The sequence below is a fragment of the Benincasa hispida genome, chromosome 9, assembly GCF_009727055.1.
Source record: "Benincasa hispida cultivar B227 chromosome 9, ASM972705v1, whole genome shotgun sequence".
Classification (NCBI taxonomy): domain Eukaryota; kingdom Viridiplantae; phylum Streptophyta; class Magnoliopsida; order Cucurbitales; family Cucurbitaceae; genus Benincasa; species Benincasa hispida.
In genome coordinates this window covers 30,719,727-30,741,607 of record NC_052357.1, presented here as the reverse complement: position 1 = coordinate 30,741,607, position 21,881 = coordinate 30,719,727, and the positions used below count along the sequence as shown (strand labels likewise).

The following is a 21,881-nucleotide window of genomic DNA, read 5'->3' as shown; positions in this document are numbered from 1 at the left end:
TGAAGTTCTGCTCAGCAGCTTCTATTTATAGAGCTCGATCGCCGACAGCATTAATGGTCCTTCTCTGAAATTCTATAGCCAATGGCATGATGGACGTGATGGACCTGCTCTGAATCTTTGCTGCTAATAGCGTGGTAGGTGAAATGTCAACATCACCTTTTGATACTCCCGAGGTATGCATTCATGCTTGGTTTCTAGAGTATCAACACATTCAACCACTTTTGCGATCATCCCTCTATTATGGTTATTATTCTGTAGCCACAATCTCTCTATGATGACCGCATTCGCTTGACAGCTGCAACTTCTATGCGATGGACACATGCGGTTGATGGCCGCAACATCCATGCGTCGAACTATGCGTTCACCTCTGCGATGGAGAGACTCCCCGCATGTGGTCGTCTTTGCGATAGCCTGGCTTCCGCGTATGCGACCGTTTCCTACATTAGCTGAGATTCTTAATGTCGATTGATGCAAGCTCGTTTTCTCATGAATTTTTAATATAATCTCCGCATCTTCTACTTAACAACCCTCATAATTCTAAATAAAAGGCCTATAATGACGTGCATTTCTGCCCGTCATCAGTTTCACCCTTACAACTTTAATCGACTTAAAGCAATAATCAAAGTGCCAAAATTTGAAAAACATCTATTCAACAAATCCCAACATTCATAATGTAGAAAAACACCCACCAAAAAACTCTAATATTCATCTCAAATTGAAAAAAACAAATCGCATAACCTGGCTCTAATACCAAAAGATCGGCATGTAATTGAAATTCAATTTGAAAAACACTGAAAAATAGAGAAGCAAACATACAAGATAAACACAAGAAACCTTAGCATGCTTTCTACTGAGAATGTAAAGAATAGAAAACCCACCCTTGAAGTATCACTTCTTTTACATTAATCCCCTCTATGGAACACTAACTACAACTTTTCTAGTTTCAACAAGAAAGTCTTCCCTTGAATCGACAAGAGCACGATCTCAGCAAAAAAAAAAAAAAAAAAAAAAAAAAAAAAAAAAAAAATCTTGAGGACATGACCACTCAATCACCTTGTTATTCTCAAGATACAAGAAATGATGGATGTGTGGGCTCCAGAAAAACCTTTTTAGAAAAAGGCATTACACAGAGAAGAAGAGGATGAGTTGAGAGTGAATTTTGTTATTGTTGTTCTGTCTTCTCTTATTTCACTCTGTTTCCACAACATATATGTAACAGGAGGAGTGAAGGAGAGGGAATTATGATACCTCTCTCTCACGATCAGCCAGATTAATTCCTTGTCATTGGGAGTTATAGAATAATATATTATTAAAAAATATATATTATATTATATGGTTAAATTAACTGATTAACAAACTGTCGCTAGGGGTTCACGACGTGTAGAGGTCGACTTTGGTTCCCATGAGAAAGAAAATGGAGTCGCCACCAGACTTGATTTATAGAGCGTGATTGGGCACCCAAAAACATACTAAAATGGTCTGCATATAAGAAAATAATGGTTCAGGATCTTTCTGTGTGGGGAAGGTGTTAGCACTCCACTACACTCGTTCAAAATAACGAAATTTCATTTTTTTTCTTATGCTAAATTAAAGAAAGAAGCCTTTAGAAAAGGAAAATTTATGTTGATCAATTATTAGCCTTTTCCATGGTTTAAGGAAAATTATGAAAAGCATTTTGCTAGTCCTTTCCCTTTTAAGGATACAAATTCAGTAACAAAATGAACATAAGAGAAAGGGAAGAAAAATGGATTTAGAGGAAAAAAAATCAAATCTTGACCTTCCAAGAATTCGAATATCTTATTCTAAAATCTCAACAATATCGACCCTCCGAAAATTGTAAATTCCGATCTTGATGAGTTTTTTTTTTTTTTTTTCAAAAAGAATAACAAAAAGCATAGTCTCTTTTTTTGTTTTTTTAAAAGCGATGCAAAAATAGTGTACCAAAGTCACGTGAATTTAAGCATATACTATGAAATAAACAAGGGCGATATTAAAAACGAAAAACTCCTCAAGATTCATGCCAATCTATTATATTCAACCAAATATATGAAGAAAAAAAATTAATGAACTAAATATGCAATGAAAACAAAATAACGATATTACGAACAGAATTTATTTCATGCTCATAATCTATCAAACGGGCATTATGCAAAACCTAGTCCATGACAAATGATGGAATAAAACAAGATCAAATTACAAGGAAAAAAAAAAGGAGAAAATCACTTCAAGCCTTACCTTTCTATTGCTGGACAAAATATGAGACCTTTCTTTTAGAATTGTGGAGAGACTATGATGGTTGAAGGGGTCTTTGGGCGTGTAGGTTTAAGGGAAAAAATTATGATTGAAAAAAAAGCAAGATTTTTTTTTTTTTTTAATGAAAACTAAGAAAGCACGTGTAAGAAAGACACAAAATTCATAGGGGGTTCTCTCTCACTCCATCTAAGGGTGTTCAAATAACCTAACAGTTGGAACAACCCTATTCAACCCAAAATGTAAGGATCGAGTTGGATTAGGTTAAAGTTTTTCTACTTTTATTGGATTGTGGGTTGGCTAAAAAAAATGGGTTGACCCAACCCAACTCGAATTATGTATGTATGTATCTTAGTTTAAAGTTTGATTACTTTATATTAATTAATTTGTGAATTTTAATATTTTGCTTTTAAAATTATTATCATATTTGTCTTTATTTAAAGTTTGCAAATAAATATCATAGATATTTGATATTTAGTATTTAAATTTTATTAGATTTTAGTTGTTAGTCATATTGTATAAAAATTTATATATTTTTAATTAAAATAAAAAAATAAGTTATAACTCAATAACTCAATCCAAATTTTAAAGATTGGGTTGGAGAATTTATTTGGATTCTTTGAATCGTCAACCTAATAAAAATACCCTCAATCAACTCAGGCACACTCCTACCTCTACCTCTTTTTACACTCTATTTATAGGTTAAAGGAGTAACTAGCTAAAAGGGGGGAAATAAAGGGTAAAATATCAAAATTATAAATTTCTAAAAATAGATACACACTCCACTTTTTAACGACTCTTTTTTTTCCTTTTTTTAGTAAAAGATAAAATAAAAATCAAGATTGGGCATTAAAATCATATCCACTTCCTACCGAAAACAAAAACTCTTGTGAAATTGATGAGATGGATATAGAGAAAATATAATATAATAGTATATTTATATAATAATAATAAATAAATAAATAAAATAACTAAAATTATAAAATTGGATAATACGTAAATTGAAGTGAAATTCTCATTAATGTATATATAATTTTAAGATCCATCAAATGCCACTAGAATGTGGACTTACATGGACACCAAGCATGAATAACTAGCACACGGACAATATGAATGGTGACACATGGCCTTTGGGATACAAAGCAATTGGATATCTATTTTCTATTATAATATTCATAATACTCCCCTTAGATGTCCATATATACATATATGAAATATGTCTCGTTAAAACCTTACTAGAAAAACTCTAGTGAAGGAAAAAAAATCAATATTTCATATAATACATACTCCTAATTTTTAAATAAGTTTGTCAGGTTATCATTCGATCAAATTTGTTGTATAGTGATGTCGTCATTTTCTTCAAGATCATGAGTGTAGAAAAGCTTCGGTGAAATATGTTTTGTTACATCTCCTTTAATATATCCTCTTTTGATTTGGGCTATGCAAGCTGTGTTGTTTTCGTATAATATTGTTAGAAGGTTTTTATTAGAAGACAAGCCACACGTTTCATGAATTTATTGAGTGATTGACCTTAGCCATACACATTCTATACTAGCCTCGTGAATTGCAAGAATTTCAACATGATTTGAGGAAGTGACGGTATAGTCTGTTTCATCGATCGCCATGATATAGCAGTTCCTCCATATGTCACAACAAGAAAATTGACATTTTTCGAATGTCAAAACCTTCGAAAAAACATTTAATAGACCTTCAATATATTCTTTCAAAGGTTATCTCAACCTTTGAAAAGTGTCGAAATAGATCCCATCAAAAAAACTTTTTCAAAGTATTATTTTTCAAAGATCATATATTTTCGATAATTATCAAATTATTTATCGATAATTATCTATTATCAAATGGTATTTTTTTTTAAGGTTTTCATTATTTTTAAAGGTTTATCATGTTATTTTCAAAAATTTTAAAACCTTCCTAAAAACTTATCAAAATTTTTTAAAGGTTTTCATTACTAAAGTTTTATTTGTAAGAGAATAAAAAATTATTTATGAGAAAAGAATATAAATAATTTCCATATAGATAAAATTAAAGAAAAAAATATTTTATCGAAAAGGATCCTACGAATTTGAAGGATCAATCTTGATAAGATGTTGCACCATTTAAATTAGTGGTCTATTCGTATTCCTTTATATATTTAATAATAAAAAAAAGCTCTTCACTAAAAATTAATCAAAGATACAATTTGTAGATAGAAACAGACTTCTCATGGAGAAAAATTTTTAATATTCAATTTGTAATCCGTGTAGTCTAACATATATATGTTAAGTGTATTTTATGTCCATAATTTTTTAAAATAGATTTTGAAAACAAAGAAAATAACAATTTATTATTTAAAAAATGGACTATTTTAAACGTTGGTTTTGAAAATCGTTTTTGAATATGAATATATCAAACACATTTTAATTATTTTTCTATTTTTTTTTTTTTTATGAAAACATAAAAAACGAAAATGAATCGAGAACCAAAAGAGTCTTAATTTTTAAAAACCCAACAAAATTTCATTTTTTCCCCAAAGTTCGGGTCTCATCGGTACGAAAACTCCCCAAATCCTTAATCCCTCAAATTTGTCCTATATTTGTCTGTTCCACTTACACCACGACTCCATCGTCGGTCGTCGGCACACCCATGTACCAATTTTCTTTCTCCTTTTGTCTTCTCTATTTCGACGTTGGGCAGATTTCAATTCGAAATCTTGTCAAATCCCACCTATTTTAATTGGAAATTTGTTTGATTACAACAAGATTTCAAATCATTTTGGTTTTGAGATCCTAAATGTTTTTAGTCATTCCAAACACTAGAAATTATTTCAAATCCCCCAAATTCAGTGGTTCCAAACAGGGGTTCAACGCTAGCAATCGTACGATCACTCAGCTTTGGGTTTCTGAAATAATCAACCATTCATGTGAATTTCAAGATGGTTTGTATCCAAATTATTTTAGCTTAGTTCTAAGTCTTCATAGCCGAATGATTTTGATTGTATGTGCCAAGAACTTGTGATTATGTTTGTAGTTCATATGGATTTTCAATAATTGGCCTGCCTCAAATTTGTTGTTTCAGCTTGCCATCTTCGATTTCACTCTCTGTTTTCACTGATGCGTTTAGGTTGGTACATGTGAAACAATGGCTTGGGATGGAACTATCTCATCAAGTGATTTTTACAAGGCTGCTTGTGCTTTTATTCATAGATGGAAACTGATCAACTCTGATTTTCCTTCATGGTTGTGGGTTCCATATCAGAAACTACGGTGGATTAATTCTGATGATAAGGTGAAGTTTGTTCTTCTTCGGTTAAGATATCACTGGTTTCACTTTGCTGAGAGTTGAGGATATTGTTGTTTCTTGACATATAGGTTTAACTACTTACTTTAATCCCTATATTTTTTGTTTTGGTTCATTTTGGTTCTTGTATTTTCATAATGTTCATTTTGGTCCTGAACTAAAAAAAAAAACCATTGTGATCCCTTAAAAATGAGAACTAAGGACCAAAATGTTCACTTTTTAAAATTATATGGACCAAAATGAACCCAAGTTAAAAGTATAATGATCATAATAAATATTTTGAAAGTAAAGGAATCAAAACCAAAAGTACAAGAACTAAAGTAATATTTAAACCTAACACACATATATATACACACACACGTACATGGATGCATGTATAAATGCCTTTTTAAATGCTACTAGGTGGAAGGATACTTATCTTTGGAGAAAATATGCCTTCTGAGACCACTAGAGGTCTGCTTCTTCCATTTCTGTGGCCCCCTTATTGTTTTCCTTCTGCAATACAATTTTTCTTCATTGCTTCGTTTATTATGCTTTCTACAGAATGAGCAGGAGAAAGGAGAGTGTTTAGAGGAAATAGATACTGTTGGGGCTGGCAATTGCAACGAGTCTCTTGATGAAGCTACATTAGTATGTGCTTTTTGTTATTGATGTTCTTGTTTGCGGGAACCATACTTCTTTCTTTGTGTGATATCTGTTGTATTTGTTAACCAAACTCTCCCTTTTTTCTCAAGGTCCCATCCCCAAGTGATCATCAAGAAGTACATTACTATGATTTTCACATTATACACTCTGCATCATATAGTGTTCCAGTGCTATACTTTCGAGCTTACTGTTGTGGTATGCAATTCTGAAAGTGTCCTAACAAATGACAAAGTTCATTGTTCCATTATACCTTTAAGATTAAGCTTTAAAATTCTTTTTATTGGATGCCTAGGAATCTTGCAAATAAATACAGTGATGTGTAATGAAATGTAATGTTTGGTTATTTATCCATAACTGTATGAGCTTGCTAATTCCTGTAGTTATTCTCAAAATGTGATTTAGTATGACTTGTGTTTCAAATTATGCTATAATATGGTGGTTACTTACGAGAGATTGATTTATGCGTTTGAATTCTGTTCCTAATATGGAGTATTTAAGCCCATTCAGTATACTAATTTTGTAAAGTGTACAGATGGACAACCTCTGATGTTTGAAGAAATTAAAAAGGACCTTCCATCACAGTCTGCAGATACACTATTGAATTCAAAATGGACATTTATTACTCAGGAGGTATAAGTTTTCTTAGTCTCCTTTGTTTTCACATTTTACTATTCAAACCACATAAATATTTGTAAATTACTTAGAGGGGGTGGATACAGCTCTTGTGAGATTTAGTCCCTTGTTCGCCTTCATGTTTCTTTGTGGGTTTTGATTTCGAAGATCTTTTGTAACTATGTTGTAGGGGTTTTCTTGCATAGTTGGAGTCTCATCCTGTAGAGGGTGGTTTCTTTTTTGTGAGATTTAGTCCCTTGTTCGCCTTCGTGTTTCTTTGTGGGTTTTGATTTCGAAGATCTTTTGTAACTATCTTGTAGGGGTTTTCTTGCATAGTTGGAGTCTCTTCCTATAGAGGGTGGTTTCTTTTTTGTGGATTTGGTTTTTCTGTATGCCCGTGTATTCTTTCATTTTTTCCAATAAAAGTTGTTTCATAAAAATAACAATAGTAATAAATAAATATTTGAAAATAAGAATGCAGGATGCTTTTTTTTCTTCATTGCGTCGAGTTTGAAAAATGGAAGTTCTTGAAATTTGTCATATAACTAGTTTTGGGTATGGATTAATCTCAGGAGCATCCATATTTAAACAGACCATGGTTCAAATTACATCCTTGTGGAACCAGTGAATGGATGAAGCTACTCTTCCTTAGTAGTGATGCTTCCTTGTTCAAGAATGAAATAGCTATTGAAAGATATGTTGCCTCATGGCTCTCAGTTGTGGGGCAAGTAGTTGGCTTGAGGATTCCCATGGAAATGTTGAATGATGGCAGTGGCAGTCAATTGTGATTCTGGAGTTTCTCACCATTTCAGCTTTCTGTAAGTTTCAAAAGTGCTTTTAGGTCATAAAGGCCACATCTCAAAATTTGTATAGTGTTTCGGTTGAATTACAAATTTGATCCATATGATTTAGAGAAAGTTAGAGTTTAGTCCCTATGATTTTAAAGGTTAGAATTGAATCCCTACCATTTGATAAAACCTCATAAATAGTTCATTTCATTTCATAAAATTTTCATAAATAATCCCTACGATAAAGATTATTTGTGAAGGTTTTATCAAACTATACGAACTAAATTCTAATTCTAAATCATAAGGACGAAGTTCTAACTTTTTTCATAGCAAATTTGCAAATTAACCTTCACTATATAATCTGATTTTGGAGAAGTTTAAAATACTAGAAGATTGTTTTTAGAAATGTGCAATTTTAAGAAGCGTTCGTTGAAAAAATGTCTGAATTTGTTATTTTTAGCAAGGATGACTCATGTTAAGGGCATTTGTTCATGATATAGTTACTGATAGTGGTAATTGGTTTTGGTTCCTAGAATCGCATGCTCAAATCAGAGAAGCCCGCCAAGTTCAACTCAATCATTTGTATGCACTTATCTCGAGGTTGGAGGTTCGATCCTCCATTTTTACAATGATTGTATTGAAATAATTGTTCATCGTCATATATATTGTCATTTCTTTGAGTCTTACTAATATATATATGGAAATATTTGAGTCCGTTTATGTAAATTTAGGTGATTAAATGAATGTGTAAAGACGAACAATGTTCATTCTAAGAGTCTGCAAGGATTTAAAGATTTAAGGTTAAATTATAAGATTAGTTCTTGAAATTCGAAAGCTGTGTTTTCTACTTTAAAAAAAGTTAAAGAATTTCGAAGTTATGTTTTATGTGTATCTAAACTTTTTCTTTTAAATGTATCTAAACTTTAGACAATGTATAAAATGTCACTAAATGTATGTAATAGATTCTAAGTGTTAATTAATTGTTTAAAACATTAATCTCTCGGCTTAAATAGATTATTGGTTAAGAATCACTTCTAGTTTCTAAGAGTCTGTTTGGTAAGCAACTTAGATTCTGATTTATATTTTCAGATTTTATGAGTTCAACACATATGTGTTATTCAGTTTTCGAAAACTGTTTCTGAATTCTATGATTCAAATCGTGTAAATTCTGAATTTATCTTTTCAGTGTATCTAGATTTTGAATTTAAAATTTTAAAATGTAGAATTATATTAAAAATGATTAAAACAATAATAATTGTATTATCTTATGTTTAAACTTAATTATTTTTGTTAAACTTAAAATGTGTAATATATTATATATATTATATGATATTACAAAATAATGATTATACAAAAATTTTAACATAAAACAAATTCAGAAATTAATTAGTAATGGTTTATATTCAATAATTAACTAAATATATTTTCAATTCTATTTTGAAATTTTGTTTAAATTGGAATTTAATTTTTTAATATGCAAACACATATTTGAGAACATGAGATACAATTTTGTTATCATTGAATCCTTTATTTTTAATTTTCTATTTTCAGATTGCCTACCAAACAAGTACTAAACTTTCATACAAATAATAATTTAGTTCTTGAACTTTCAATTTTGTAATAATTTGTCTCTGAACTTTATTACGTAACAATTATATCTTTGTACTTTAAAATTTGAAACAATTTAGTCTCTATTGTAGAAATTAGTATTGAGATTTAAGGAAATTTCTTGCATAAATAAATAGATAAACTAATTAGAGATTCGATATTTTTAAAAATACAAAGCCTATGTCATGAATTAACAAAAATTGACATCTAATTTTAATAAATTTATTTATGTTAGGGACTAAATTGTCATGAATTTAAAAGTGCAAGAACTAAATTATTACAAAATTGAAAGAACTAGACTAAATTGTTACACATCAAAGTTCAAAGATTAAATTGTTACTTCATAAAAGTTGAGGAATCAAAAATATTTTTTAACCTAGACTCTTAAGTGTGCTACTGGTCTTATTAGAAAAAATGGAATTGCATCAACAACTTTTTTCCTTAAAATGTTATTAAGAAAAAAAAAACAAAAATTATTCAATACCATCCTTCATCCTTCGGCCATCTTCTTGGTCACCATTGTCACCATTGTTCATTGATTATCTTTAGGTGCATTTAGAATGCACTTAAAAGTGTTTAATTTTTTTTTTTTAAAAAAAAAGTTATTTTGAAAAAAATTAAAATATTTGACAACCAATCAAAATAGTTGTTGAAATGTGTTTTCAATTATTTTTATTAAGTGTTTAAATAAAATGAACTTTTTGAAAAATATTTTTTTTTCCTCGAGTCAATCCAAACGGATAATCCGTTTCAAATGAGCCACCATTAATATTATGAAGTTCCAGATTATTATCTCTCTAACTTATCCATAAATAGAATCAAAATCTTCAATCTCATCATCTATTTCATCGTTTCTTATTTGAGAACACACTTCATCATTTTTTACTTTAACAATATCTACCTTTAAATTTAAAATTTTGAAATTTTGAAAGATTCAGAATTTTTTTTAAAAAAAAGTGAGAAAGATAAAGATTTCAATCTTAAAAAAAATATATATTTTTGAGATATTATTAAATATAGAAAAATGAACAAAAATATTTATAAATATAGCAAACTCTTACTGTCTATTTGAAATAGACTACAATAGACTACTAATATGTTCAAGATAGATACATATAATAGTTTATTGCAGTTTATCACAGATACACTGTGATACTTTACTATAATTTATAAATATAATAGCAGATTTATTATTTAAAATAATTTTTCGCCTTTTTAATTATAAACCGCAAATTTGTTAAGCTTCGATGGAAAAAAAATCTGAAAATAAATCTCCATTACAAAATAAAGGGTATAGTGTCTAAGTTTGGGTAAATAAGGAAAAAAAAAATCAAACGAAATTTCTTCCATATTCCAGTAGATTTATTTTTTAAAAGTTTTCAAAGAATGAAGGAATAAATTTAGTCATGTATCTCAATTTCTAAAAAAAAATAATAAATAATAATAATAATAATAATTGAGATAGATCCTGTGTTCTTAGTGCATACTAGAGACAAAGATTGGAGGGCTTAGAGCAACATTTACGGTAAGTTTTATGTTTTAAAACTTTGTTTAGATAATCAGTTAAGGCTGTGTATTACTTTACAAACCTTAGAAAATCTATGTATGTATGTATATGTATGTATGTTGGAATTTATTTTAGTTCATAAATTTCATTACTTGAGTTTATTTCTCCTTGTAAGTATAGTTGTTTATAAGTTCTTTTTTCTTTTGTTATGTTTATGTATTATTTTAACAAATAAAATCAGTTGAATATGGTTAGTTTGTAACCCAATATGGTTTAGTTTTATTTGATTTAGTGCATGAGGTTAAAATTTTTATTTGATTTGGATCTGGGGTGTTTATGGCACTTTTTTGGTTCGATCAAATTCTCACATTGTACATGATATTCTTGTAACTAGTAACAATATGTGTATCATTAACAAATTTATTGTAGCCCTCGGTAAAGAATTTGCTCTTAAAGATCTTCAAAAAATACCCTATTTTCTAGGCATTCAAGTCCATAAAGATGAGACTGGGATTTTCTTAAATGACAGATTAAATTTGAATGATATTAAGTTGTGCAATACACCAGTAGTGATAGGGAGATAATATAATAGAAATGATGGAGAAGCAATGGACAATCCTACAATTTATCGAAGTGGAATTGGAGCTCTACAATATGTTACTCATACGAGGCCAGAAATCTCATACATAATAAAAAAAACTCAGTCAATTTCTATAACATCTATCTGTTGCACAATGGAAGGCGGTGAAAAGAGTATTGAGATATTTAAAGGGAAGATTATAGGCTACTCAGATGCAGATTGGGGACGCGATCCTGATGATAGGCGATCAATTTTAGCTTATTATGTTTTCATTGAGAATGTTTTGGTGTCATGGTGCTCAAAGAAACAGCATGTTGTAGCACGCTCCAGTACTGAGACAAACTATTGATCCCTTGCACATATAATAGTAGAGATTAGTTGGGTTCAAGCATTACTTCAAGGAATTGGTTGTAAAAATTCAGACATACCTATAATTTGGGTGTGATATTATAAAATCAGTGTTCTCTCCTTAGGAGTTAATTCAGTTTTCCATTCAATTACCATTTTTCCCATTCTTCTTGCCTTGGTCGATACCTGGTTACCCTCATATGAAGCCCAATCAGGCATCCTCGAATTGCATTAAAAAAATCCAATTTTTATGCAAAAAAAAAAAATCATTTTTTTTCCAAATCATTTAAAAAATGTAAAAAAATGAAGAGGAAATTCATAAATTGGTTTTAAAGTGAATGAATTTCGCTCAAACATGAAAAAACATGCAAGAGAGGAGATAGGTAAGAATATACCAAGAAACCCTAAAAATGCTCATGCATTAGAAATATCTAAATATGCTAAATACGCCCAGAAACAATGAACGAGCCTAGAACATGCTCAAATACTGATTTTGCCCAAGAAAAAAAAATCAAACCACATATAAAAACCCTAAAAATGCACAAAAGGAAGGGTAAAAATGGACATGATATTGAGATGAGAGATTGGAGATGATTTGTTGAAAATATTTTGTTGAAATCCGACTAAAATCAAAGAGAAAATCAAAAGTAATATGGAGAGGGTTAGAAACCTGTGGGAAGAAAGAGAGAAAGAGGGAGAACAACTTTTCAAATTCTTTCCAAGTTAAAAAGATAATTTCACATATCTATTACTACTAAAATGGTTCTAAAATATTTATTTTTTGAAAATGGGTTAAAATTCCAAACTAAAACCATCGAAGGGTAAAAAATGTCAATTACCCTATTAACTTTAATGCTATGTAGCACTAATACCTGAGGAAAGGGATGGAATTCATATCATATACGTATTTGATATAGATTCGTCCAGATATGCCTTGGTCAGATATGTATATGATATAGATACATGTCAAATATGCGTTTTAGGGTATCTATTCTTTTTTAAATTTCTGATATATGTATCTTCTCACAAGGTAGGACACACTTTTATAATTTTTTAGTTTAAATAAAAGGAAAAAACCATCAGAAAAATGGTTGTCAATGGAGGAAGTCGATGTTACTATTAGGAACTCACTAGAAATATCGATGTTACTAAAAATGGTTGGTCACGCGTCCATGAGCTTCCTTGGCCTTGCCTCCCCTAGGCATGTGTGCGCGCTTGGTCGCACACATGGACACTGTCCTTGGCACTTGTCTTGTCGTGTTGCCTTGCCACACCCTCGTATGCCTGCACCTGGGCATGTAGGTGCCCTGACCAAGGCACACCTATCTCGCCACGCTACCTTCATCTTCACTCATGAAAATAGAAGGATAGTGATGTTGATTCATTAGTATATATCACGGGAAAAAAAAAAAAAAGAAAGAGTTCCTCTCTACAAAAACAAACCTTCTTCTCCCTCACACACACAAAAAAAGCTCTCTCACGAGAACTCTCTCTACCAAATTAAAGATCTCACAATCCTTGATCCTTGTTCGGAGAATAGCAAGGAAAACGAGTGGTGGTGTCTTGCTAAGGGTTCGTGAGTTTGGGAAGAAGTTTCGTTATTCGTGTGTTCATGAAAAGGAGGAGGATTGCAAGAGGTATTCTTTTCTTTTCCTTAAAAGCATGTTGTATATATATATGTTTATCATGTACATGTATGTTTTTTTTTTTTGTTTCTCGAATTTTAAAAATGAATAACAATGCCATGTGCATTGAACCTCTGTGAAAATTTTTCGAGGAAGTGTCAACATTTGCCTCCCTGACATTTCTCTTAACTTTCATTAGGGACTCATAAATCTGCAACTCGTTTAGGAGAGTGGTAAGGTTGTATTGAATCTCATTCATACCCCCATTAATACGGAACTAGAGATAACTCTTCAGAAGAGTCTCAAGTATAAAGCTAATTTGACTGACTTTGTTTACGACAGTGCCATTCATTTCTGCCACATTGAAGTGGACCATCATGTCAAGGACATACTCCCTAACAAACGCCCCTTCTTGCATACGGGCATAAAAAATGGACTTTAAAGCATCATGCCTGAGATGAGTGGCCGATTGACCAAACATCTCCTGCAATGACTCCATGATCTCCCAAGCAAAGACCATGGCTTCATGCTTCTTGGCCAATACTACACCCTCGTATGCCTGCACCTGGGCATGTGCGGTGCCCTGACCAAGGCAGTCATGTTAGCCTTGCCTGTCTTTGGGATGCCTTTCAATGGGTCTTGACTCCCTCTTGGCCATGCTATTGGAGTCTCATGCCCCTTTGTGGCATGATTTGAAGAACGATTTTTGTGGGGCGTGACACCCTGCCCCACTTGATTTCAAAACGTTCTCGTTGCGTGTTCTTCTTCCTTGAACGCCTTCATTTTCTTGTGCATCCTCCTCTTAGTTTCTTGGCTAATTCCATCTTCAATGCCTCAGACTCTTTCTCCCTCGTTGTCCTTGTGGGAGGCTAACCTCGGTCGTTTATCCGTTTTACTTTTGGGCTTTATCTCTACCTCTTTGATCTCTTTTTCTTCACTCTCTAAAGAATCCTTCTCAACTAGGGCACCAATCTGGTATATGGAGCCCATTTTTGCTTCTGTCTCACGGGACTCAGTAATTAGGGCACTTAGCTTCTGCCTAACTGGACAATCCCTAGTCCAATGTGGCTTTTTGCAAAGGAAACAAGACTTAGGTTTCTTAAACTTGAAGGGCTTAACTTCACTCGTGTCAATAGCCTTCTCGTTCTTTCCTCCATTTTTGGCATTTCCCTTTGTTCATTCTCTCGATCTTCATTGGACTCCAAGTTTCTCCTCCATCTTTCTTGGTCTTCTTCCCCTTGGTTGAGAAATCCGTTAGCATTTTTGCGGCAGCCATAGTATCATCAAGCGTCTTCACATTGCGCCTATCAAGCTCAATTCTCACCCATTCCTTAAGACCATCTTTGAAATGAAAGAGTGCGTCTTTGTTGGATAGATCATCTATCTTAAGCATAAAGGTCATGAATGTCTTTATGTACTTGGGAATGCTTCTAGTTTGTCTAAGCCTTTTAAGCTTTCCTCTTGCCTCCATATCGGCCTTGTGGGAAACAAAATGCTTTCGGAGTTTTGATTTAAATTATTCCCACATTCGCAATGTGCATAAGCCACATTCCTGTTCTGCATATTTTCTACGCCACCACAATTGGGCTGCTGCACGTAGGAAGTTTGGTGCATTGGCAATTTTAGCACCGTCCTCAACGACACTGACGACTTCAAAGTATTGTTCTAGGCTGAAGATGGAGTTTTCCACCATCATGGAACTATATGTGCCATCGTATGTGCTGAGTTTTGGCACCTTCAATCCATGAATGCCATGCACGGTCGCAGCGAATGGGGAGCTAGTAAATGCATATTAATGACTAGCTCTTCGATTGTCCCGACATTCAACACGTATGTCGTCGAGCTTCTTATGAAGCTCATGGAGTTCACCTTCCACAAACTTAGGTTATCAACATCACTAGTTAGGGAACTTACCTCCCTATTGAGTGTCCATCCAAGCTCCATGATCATCTCTTTTGCAGCAACACTGATCTTGATATTCTCTTGGACTAAGCCCTCGTAATCGTCACTCAACCTGCCAACCATCGTCTGCACCTCCTCCAAGCTTTGCTCCAAGTTGACCGGGCAAGTTTCCACATGTTGTCTCGCATCATGGGCCTTGTATTTTGCTTGCTTGGACGGAGAGATTTATGGTTTACACGTACAAGTTGTTGGACCTTCGATAACTTGCTCAATCGGTGAGTAATATCCCTCCTCGAATGCCATCGAGTTGCTAGGCCAACGAGTTATGTGTGTGGGGGTACCTAGGTACAAGGCCGTTGCTCTGATATCATCTGTCATGGGGTCTATGTTCGAAACAACACACCGTGCAGCACTTGGGCTATCTTGCTATTAAAGAGCACCAAGTAAGCCTCTAAAGAAGAGTTTGTGTCTGTTCAAGACACTTAAAAGTTTGAAGAGTGTTTGGCAAGTGAGTGAGTTTGAGAGAATGATTGATGTTGAGGTTTGGTTGATTGTGGGATGTTTACAAATGAGGCCCCCTTGGGCTAGTTATAGTGATCCCCACCTATCTAAGCCTCCTAAGGTCAGCCGTGGCCCTTTCTAGACACTTTCAAGGTGTTTAGACATGTTCCTAGGCCATTTTAGGTCCTTTCATACTCTTCTAAGTACATTCATGATCCTTCTAGACTTCTCTAGACAATTTTAGACCATTATAGAGAAATCTAAAGTATGTACATTTGAAGAGGTGTTGGGACGTTCTAGCATGTTCATGAGCCTTCTAGAGACTTTTGAGGCTATGTGGGGTTGTCTAGCCCATGTTGGCACTGTGTGGGGCTGTCTAGGCCCTTCCAGCACTATGTGGAACTGTTCAGAGGCTTCCAGATGCATCTGGACGCTTCCCGTGGGCACTGGCGCTGTTTCGTGGCTTCTAGGACCGACTGGGATTGCCTAAGCCTTGGGCGAGCAGTCAGGCCATGTCTCGTGCCTTTTAGAAGCTTCCAAGACTGTCTAAAACAGTCAAGTGCCTTGACGTGTCTTCCCAAAGCGTCTGGATTGTGGGCACGCGTGCAAGGACGGTCACACGCTTGGGGCTTGCATGTGCAGCATCGAGCACACGCTTAGGCGTCCGCATCTGTGGGGCGCGCACAAAGACATGCGTGCACCCATCGCTTACGCGCAAAGCTGTCTATCTGTGGGACGTGCGATGCCGCTCGTGTGCGTCTGAACTCACACACTCCAGACAAAGGCACACGCTTGGTCGCGCGTTCGTTGAGCTTCATTGGCCTCGCACGAGGCCTTGCCTCCCCTGGGCGTGTGCGCGTGCTTGGCCTTGCACACGTTGGTGCACATGGGCACTGTTCTTAGCACTTGTTTTTCCGTGTTGCCTTTCCACACCCTCGTATGCTTGCACCTGGGCATATGAACGCCCTGACCAAGGAAGCCGTATCAGCCTTGCCTATCTTTGGGATGCCTTCCGATGGGTCTTGACTCCTTGTTGGCCATGCTATTGGAGTTTCATGCCCCTTAATGGCATGTTTGAAGAATGATTTTTGTGGGGCGTGACATTAGTCATCCAAAAAAACAAGCTCTTTCATATTTTTGTTGAAGAGTTAACTGAATTTTAATAATATGGACTAAAATAAACACATTTTGAAAATTTAAGGACTAAAACAAACATTTTTTAAAGTTTAGGGACTAAAATAAAATAAGGACTAAAATAAGATTTGTCCTAAAGTAAATTGGTCCTCTTAGAAATAAAAAAATACTCTAGAGTATAATCAATTAGTTTTGTAAATTGATTAATTAATTTTCTCGAAACTTAATTCACCTAATTTTAGGGTTTAGTTGGTTCCATCTTTCTAGAGTTACGATCGATCTTAGCATGGTATTGACTATCCTATAAATAAATAACTAATTAACTTATATATTTATAGCAAAGAAATAATATGGATGTGTTGCTGGAGAATTGCATTGTGCACATTTCGTCGTTAATGACCCCGAAAGAAGCTTGCAAATTGGCGGCTATTTCTCGGAAGTTCCGATCAACTGTCAATATCAATGTTTTGTGGACGAAGGCGTTTCTTCAGAAGTACTGGGAGAATTTGTTTTCGGTTGGGGTGGAGCCTCCGTTGTTGGTCTTGACAACTTTGTCCAACAAGGATCTCCTTTTTCGACTCTACCGCCACGGTGTACACATCTCCCATCCCTTCATTCCGGTATTACTTACCTTTAATTAATCTTATGGTCCATTTGGTTCATGGGAATAAGAGATGGGAATGGAAAATGATTTTTCATCACCATATTTGTTACAAGTTTTCAACCTTGAGAATATAAATATATTCCAAGGCATTTCATATTCTCATCCATAGATGTTTTTCATGACCATCTAAATAGGTGAGTTTTCTCTATTTTCAATGATTTTTCTCTTTTTTACTTTTTATCTTTTCATTTTATTTGTTTTTCTTTTTTCTTGATATTGTTTAATTTATTTAATTTTTATAAATATGTTTAAATTAATTTATAATTGATATATATAATTAATTTTAATAATAATGCTAATATAATAATTTATTATGCTATTATGAATTAATATGAAAAACTATAGTCTTTTTTTAAAAAATATGAATAACTATAATTACTTATTAGAATTATTAATTAGTCTTTAAAAAATATTAATTAATTAACTAATAATAAAATAAGTTAATTTTTCAATTTGTACAATTGTACTTCAAAGTTTTTTTGTAATTATATTTATTTTTTAAAAATTAAAAACATTGTTCGATGACTTAAATTCAATTAGTTTATATCAACTTTATATATATATATATATATAAGATTTATAATTAACATTAAATAGTTAGCTAGTTAACTCTTCAAATAAAACTACAGAAAAAAAAAGCGATATTTAAATTAATTATCAATATTTTTTAATAAAAATTGATAATATAAATATGCAATATAAAAATATAATTGATAATAAATATATTAAATTAGAGGGTGGGTGATTAAATTTAATTAAATTTTAATGACTTAAAATTAATTTAATAATTTAATGTAATAAAAATAATTAAAAATAAAAATTAATTATTGAAATTAATTTTGATTAATTTTATATTTTATAATTATATAAAATATAACATATTCTCAGACATCTTATTCTCGTTCGCATACACAACTAAATACTCGAGGTACTGCTACAATGTTTGATTTTCCACGCATACAGTTGTTTCGTGAACGAACTTGACCTTTGGGCTTACTGTATGTCATTTGACAAGTGGACCTTTAATCTGTTTTTGTCATCTTATAATACTAAAACTAATGCAGATACTTTATCTTCACATTTCTTTTGGTTAATGCATCTCATTCTTGTGTTTCCCTATCTTCTTGAATATTGATTAAGTTGTTTAGGCTGGACTCAATTAATAACCTTGTTGTTTAACTTGATTATTTATTATAGACTTTATATTTTTATTATTGTAATGACACATTCTTGTTAGACTATATGTTAATCTAGTAATAACATAGTAACTACGTTGTAAAAAAGTTTGGTCTTATAAAAAGAAATCTTGAATTTGTGTTCGATAGAGGATATTTATTTATTTATTATTATTTTTGTTGTTATTTGTAAATAATATTAATAAATAATAGTATTTTTTTTATTTCATTAGTATTATTATTATTAAAAATAATAATAAATAACTATATGTTTATGTAAATAGGTACAATTATATGATATGATACAACCACAATATTGATGCTTTGAAGAGACTATATGTAGATTCCAATAATTTTCTCATTGAAAATAAGAATGTGGGATACTTTATTTTTTTAAAAAAATGGTCAGAAATAGTCTCCTCAAGTTTCCATCTTTCAAAACTAGCTCTATTTTGAAAATTCGTTATAATAGTTTTTCTAAGTCCATCTCCTTCGAGATCGGACACTCAGATTTACATAAAATTTTAACTTTCTAACTTATCAAATTGTTTCAACAAGATTCTATCAATTTTTCTAAATATTACGTAATCTTTTCAAATTTTATATCAGATCTTACCTAATTTCAAAAATTAAGTAAAATTCGGGAGATATAAAGAATCTCGGTGTATATTCTTCTAAATCTTAATTTTTTATTTGCAAATTTTGATCTTTTACAAAATTTAAAAAATTACGGTACACTACTTGTGATCCATCTGAAAAATCATAATTGGTAAATTCATTTGTAAATTTGAAAATTCAGACAAAAAAATTAGGGTAAAGATTTTAAAAATTATGTAAAAAATGGATATAAGATTTGGTAAAAATAATTGAATTTGGAGAAAATTTGAAAAGATATAAGATTTGGAAAGATTATATAATATTTGGAAAAATGAGTAGAATCTCGGTTTAATACTAACCGAGATTTCACCGAGAAGACCCAAAACAATTTATAAGTTAGAAAAAGTTAATTTTTTAAGCCGATCTCGTCTGAGATGGATCGAGAAAAATTAATTTAAGGAGTTTTCAAAAAGTGTACCAGTTTTAAAAAGTGAAAACTTGATAGTATTATTTTTGATAATTTTTCTGTTTGAGACACGGAAGTTCTTGAAATTTATCATATAACTAATTTTGGGTATGAATTAATCTGAAGAGCATCCTTATTTAAACAGGCCATTGTTCAAACTACATCCTTGTGGAACCAGTGAATGGATGAAGCTACTCTTCCCAAGTTGTGATGCTTCCTTGTTCAAGAATGAAATAACTATTGAAAGAGATGTTGCCTCATGGCTCTCAGTTGTGGGGCAAGTAGTTGGCTTGAGGATTCCCATGGAAATGTTCAAAGATGGCTGTGGCAGTCACTTGTGATTATGGTGTTTCTCACCATTTCAAAAGCTTTGTGTAAGTTTGGAAATTGCTTTTAGGCCACAAAGGCAACATCTCAAGATTTGGATAGTGTTTCACTAAACCGACCAACCGAAGTCTTTTTCATCCGTTCCAATCAATCGGTTCGGTTTTTCGGTCTTCCTTGTTCACCCTAAGCATATTGATGACAACCATAGAATCAAATTCAATAATGAGGGAGAATGAGTAAAGGATGAGGGCCTTCAAGGAAAGGCCTAGGGTTGGGTCATGATAATAAGTAAAATTTGTCGTTCGCTAATAATTTTTGGATAGTGATATAGTTATGGGTCAAATTCACCCAACACTAATTAAAAAACACTACTAGCTACAAATTTTATACTTTGATGAAGTATGGCTACATTTTATAAAGGTTTAGGAAATTAACCTACTATATAACTAATATATCACAAATATCCCAAGTAATATTCCATAATGAGAATATTTTAGCAACATCTTCTAACATTTTTAACCTTTTGATATTCTCTCATTTTTTTTATTTTGTAATATTTTAAAGTAACAAAGAATCTAAACATTTTAGGACTTACTATTAGTTATATATAAATTTTATTTTTTGAAATATCATTAATTACATTATCTCGCATCAATAAATTTTTTTAATTCAATTTTTTACTTATTAACATCAAAGGGATTTTCAAAAATAGAAAAATAAGCGAAAATATTTACACAAATAGCAAAATTTAATTATTTTCTCCTTTTCTATCTCACACAAGTCTATCAATGATAGAAACGGATAGAAGTCTATCAATAATAGAGGCTAATAAAAGTCTATCAGTGATAGAAATTGATAGAAGTCTATAATTGATATTATCTGATAAAAATCTATTATTGATAGATGTCTATCAATATCTATCATGGTTTTTTTGCGATTTCTGTAAATAGTTTGACATTTTTTTTTATGAAAATTTTTCTTAACACCATTTTGAATTTAATTTTGGTTGATATTAATTTATTTAGTACGGGATATTTCAAATCAATGCTTCTTTTATTTTAAGAAGATTTATTTATTTCTTCTACATTGTTAGCTGAAAACCGAACATCTCTCCATTGAGATCTCAAGTATATATCAAATATACTAGTGATATACTAAAAAAGTATAAATACATCACTTATATCATGGTTTATTTCTTGATGTGTTGACAAATATATTAAAAAATGTAAATATACATAACATATATTGTTTAGTATATAAGACAACATATCGTACAAATTATCTTGTTTATGCACTTATCAAATATACCCTAGTTTATTTCTAAAAAAAATTGAAATATCTAGTGTTCTATATATCAAGTATGCCTTGCATGTATGTTTTCTTCTTCCAAGCTTCTTGCAAATTCTTGTTTTCATTTATGAGAGCAACAATTTTCAATTTTTTTGAGAAACTTTCCTTACTTGTGTAGGTTTTGAAAAAAACCGGTTCTCAAAGAAATTCATAACCGTAAGAAACTTCTCTTACATGCCTGTTTTGGTATTATTATTATTTTTTCAAAAAAATGAATTGTAAGGAGGGTTGAAAAAGTAAATTGGATCAAACCCTTGTATAAAATTATAAAGAAACGATTTCTCCCATTTTCTATTCGGATAAGGAAGAATACTGCCAGCACATAATGTAACGATTATACCTCTGCCAAACAGTGTAGTCCGGATTTAACCGAGTCCGAGCAGGGTCAAGAAATTTGGTGGACAAGGAATAGAGCCATCAAGAAAACCCTCTAAACCATTCGCCATCACAGCATTCAGAATTTGATTCTTCCATAATAGGAAGTTGGTGTCATTTAGCTTTACAGGCA

At 32.0% G+C, this 21,881-nt stretch overlaps 2 protein-coding genes across 4 annotated transcripts; one reads left to right on the top strand and one right to left on the bottom strand.

Moving 5' to 3' along the window:
- The first annotated feature begins 4,761 nt into the window (after nucleotides 1-4,761).
- LOC120084534 (ubiquitin-like-conjugating enzyme ATG10) lies at nucleotides 4,762-8,418 on the top strand. 3 transcript variants are annotated; one of them, XM_039040329.1, is made up of 8 exons: nucleotides 4,762-5,182; nucleotides 5,323-5,532; nucleotides 5,947-5,997; nucleotides 6,088-6,174; nucleotides 6,279-6,384; nucleotides 6,722-6,819; nucleotides 7,374-7,619; nucleotides 8,123-8,418. In XM_039040329.1, exons 2-7 carry the CDS (start codon nucleotides 5,386-5,388, stop codon nucleotides 7,587-7,589), a joined length of 705 nt encoding a protein of 234 aa, XP_038896257.1. In that variant the 5' UTR covers nucleotides 4,762-5,182; nucleotides 5,323-5,385; the 3' UTR covers nucleotides 7,590-7,619; nucleotides 8,123-8,418. The 3 variants fall into 3 exon arrangements, with proteins under 3 accessions (XP_038896257.1, XP_038896256.1, XP_038896258.1); XM_039040328.1 differs by having other exon boundaries at nucleotides 4,763-5,182; nucleotides 5,368-5,532; nucleotides 8,123-8,415; XM_039040330.1 differs by lacking the exon at nucleotides 5,947-5,997 and having other exon boundaries at nucleotides 4,764-5,182; nucleotides 5,368-5,532; nucleotides 8,123-8,401.
- Nucleotides 8,419-13,534: 5,116 nt separating this feature from the next.
- Nucleotides 13,535-14,247, bottom strand: LOC120084661. The gene is made up of 2 exons (XM_039040472.1): nucleotides 14,098-14,247; nucleotides 13,535-13,840 (listed from the first exon to the last, which is right to left on the bottom strand). Exons 1-2 carry the CDS (start codon nucleotides 14,245-14,247, stop codon nucleotides 13,535-13,537), a joined length of 456 nt encoding a protein of 151 aa, XP_038896400.1.
- Between the last annotated feature and the right edge of the window lie 7,634 nt (nucleotides 14,248-21,881).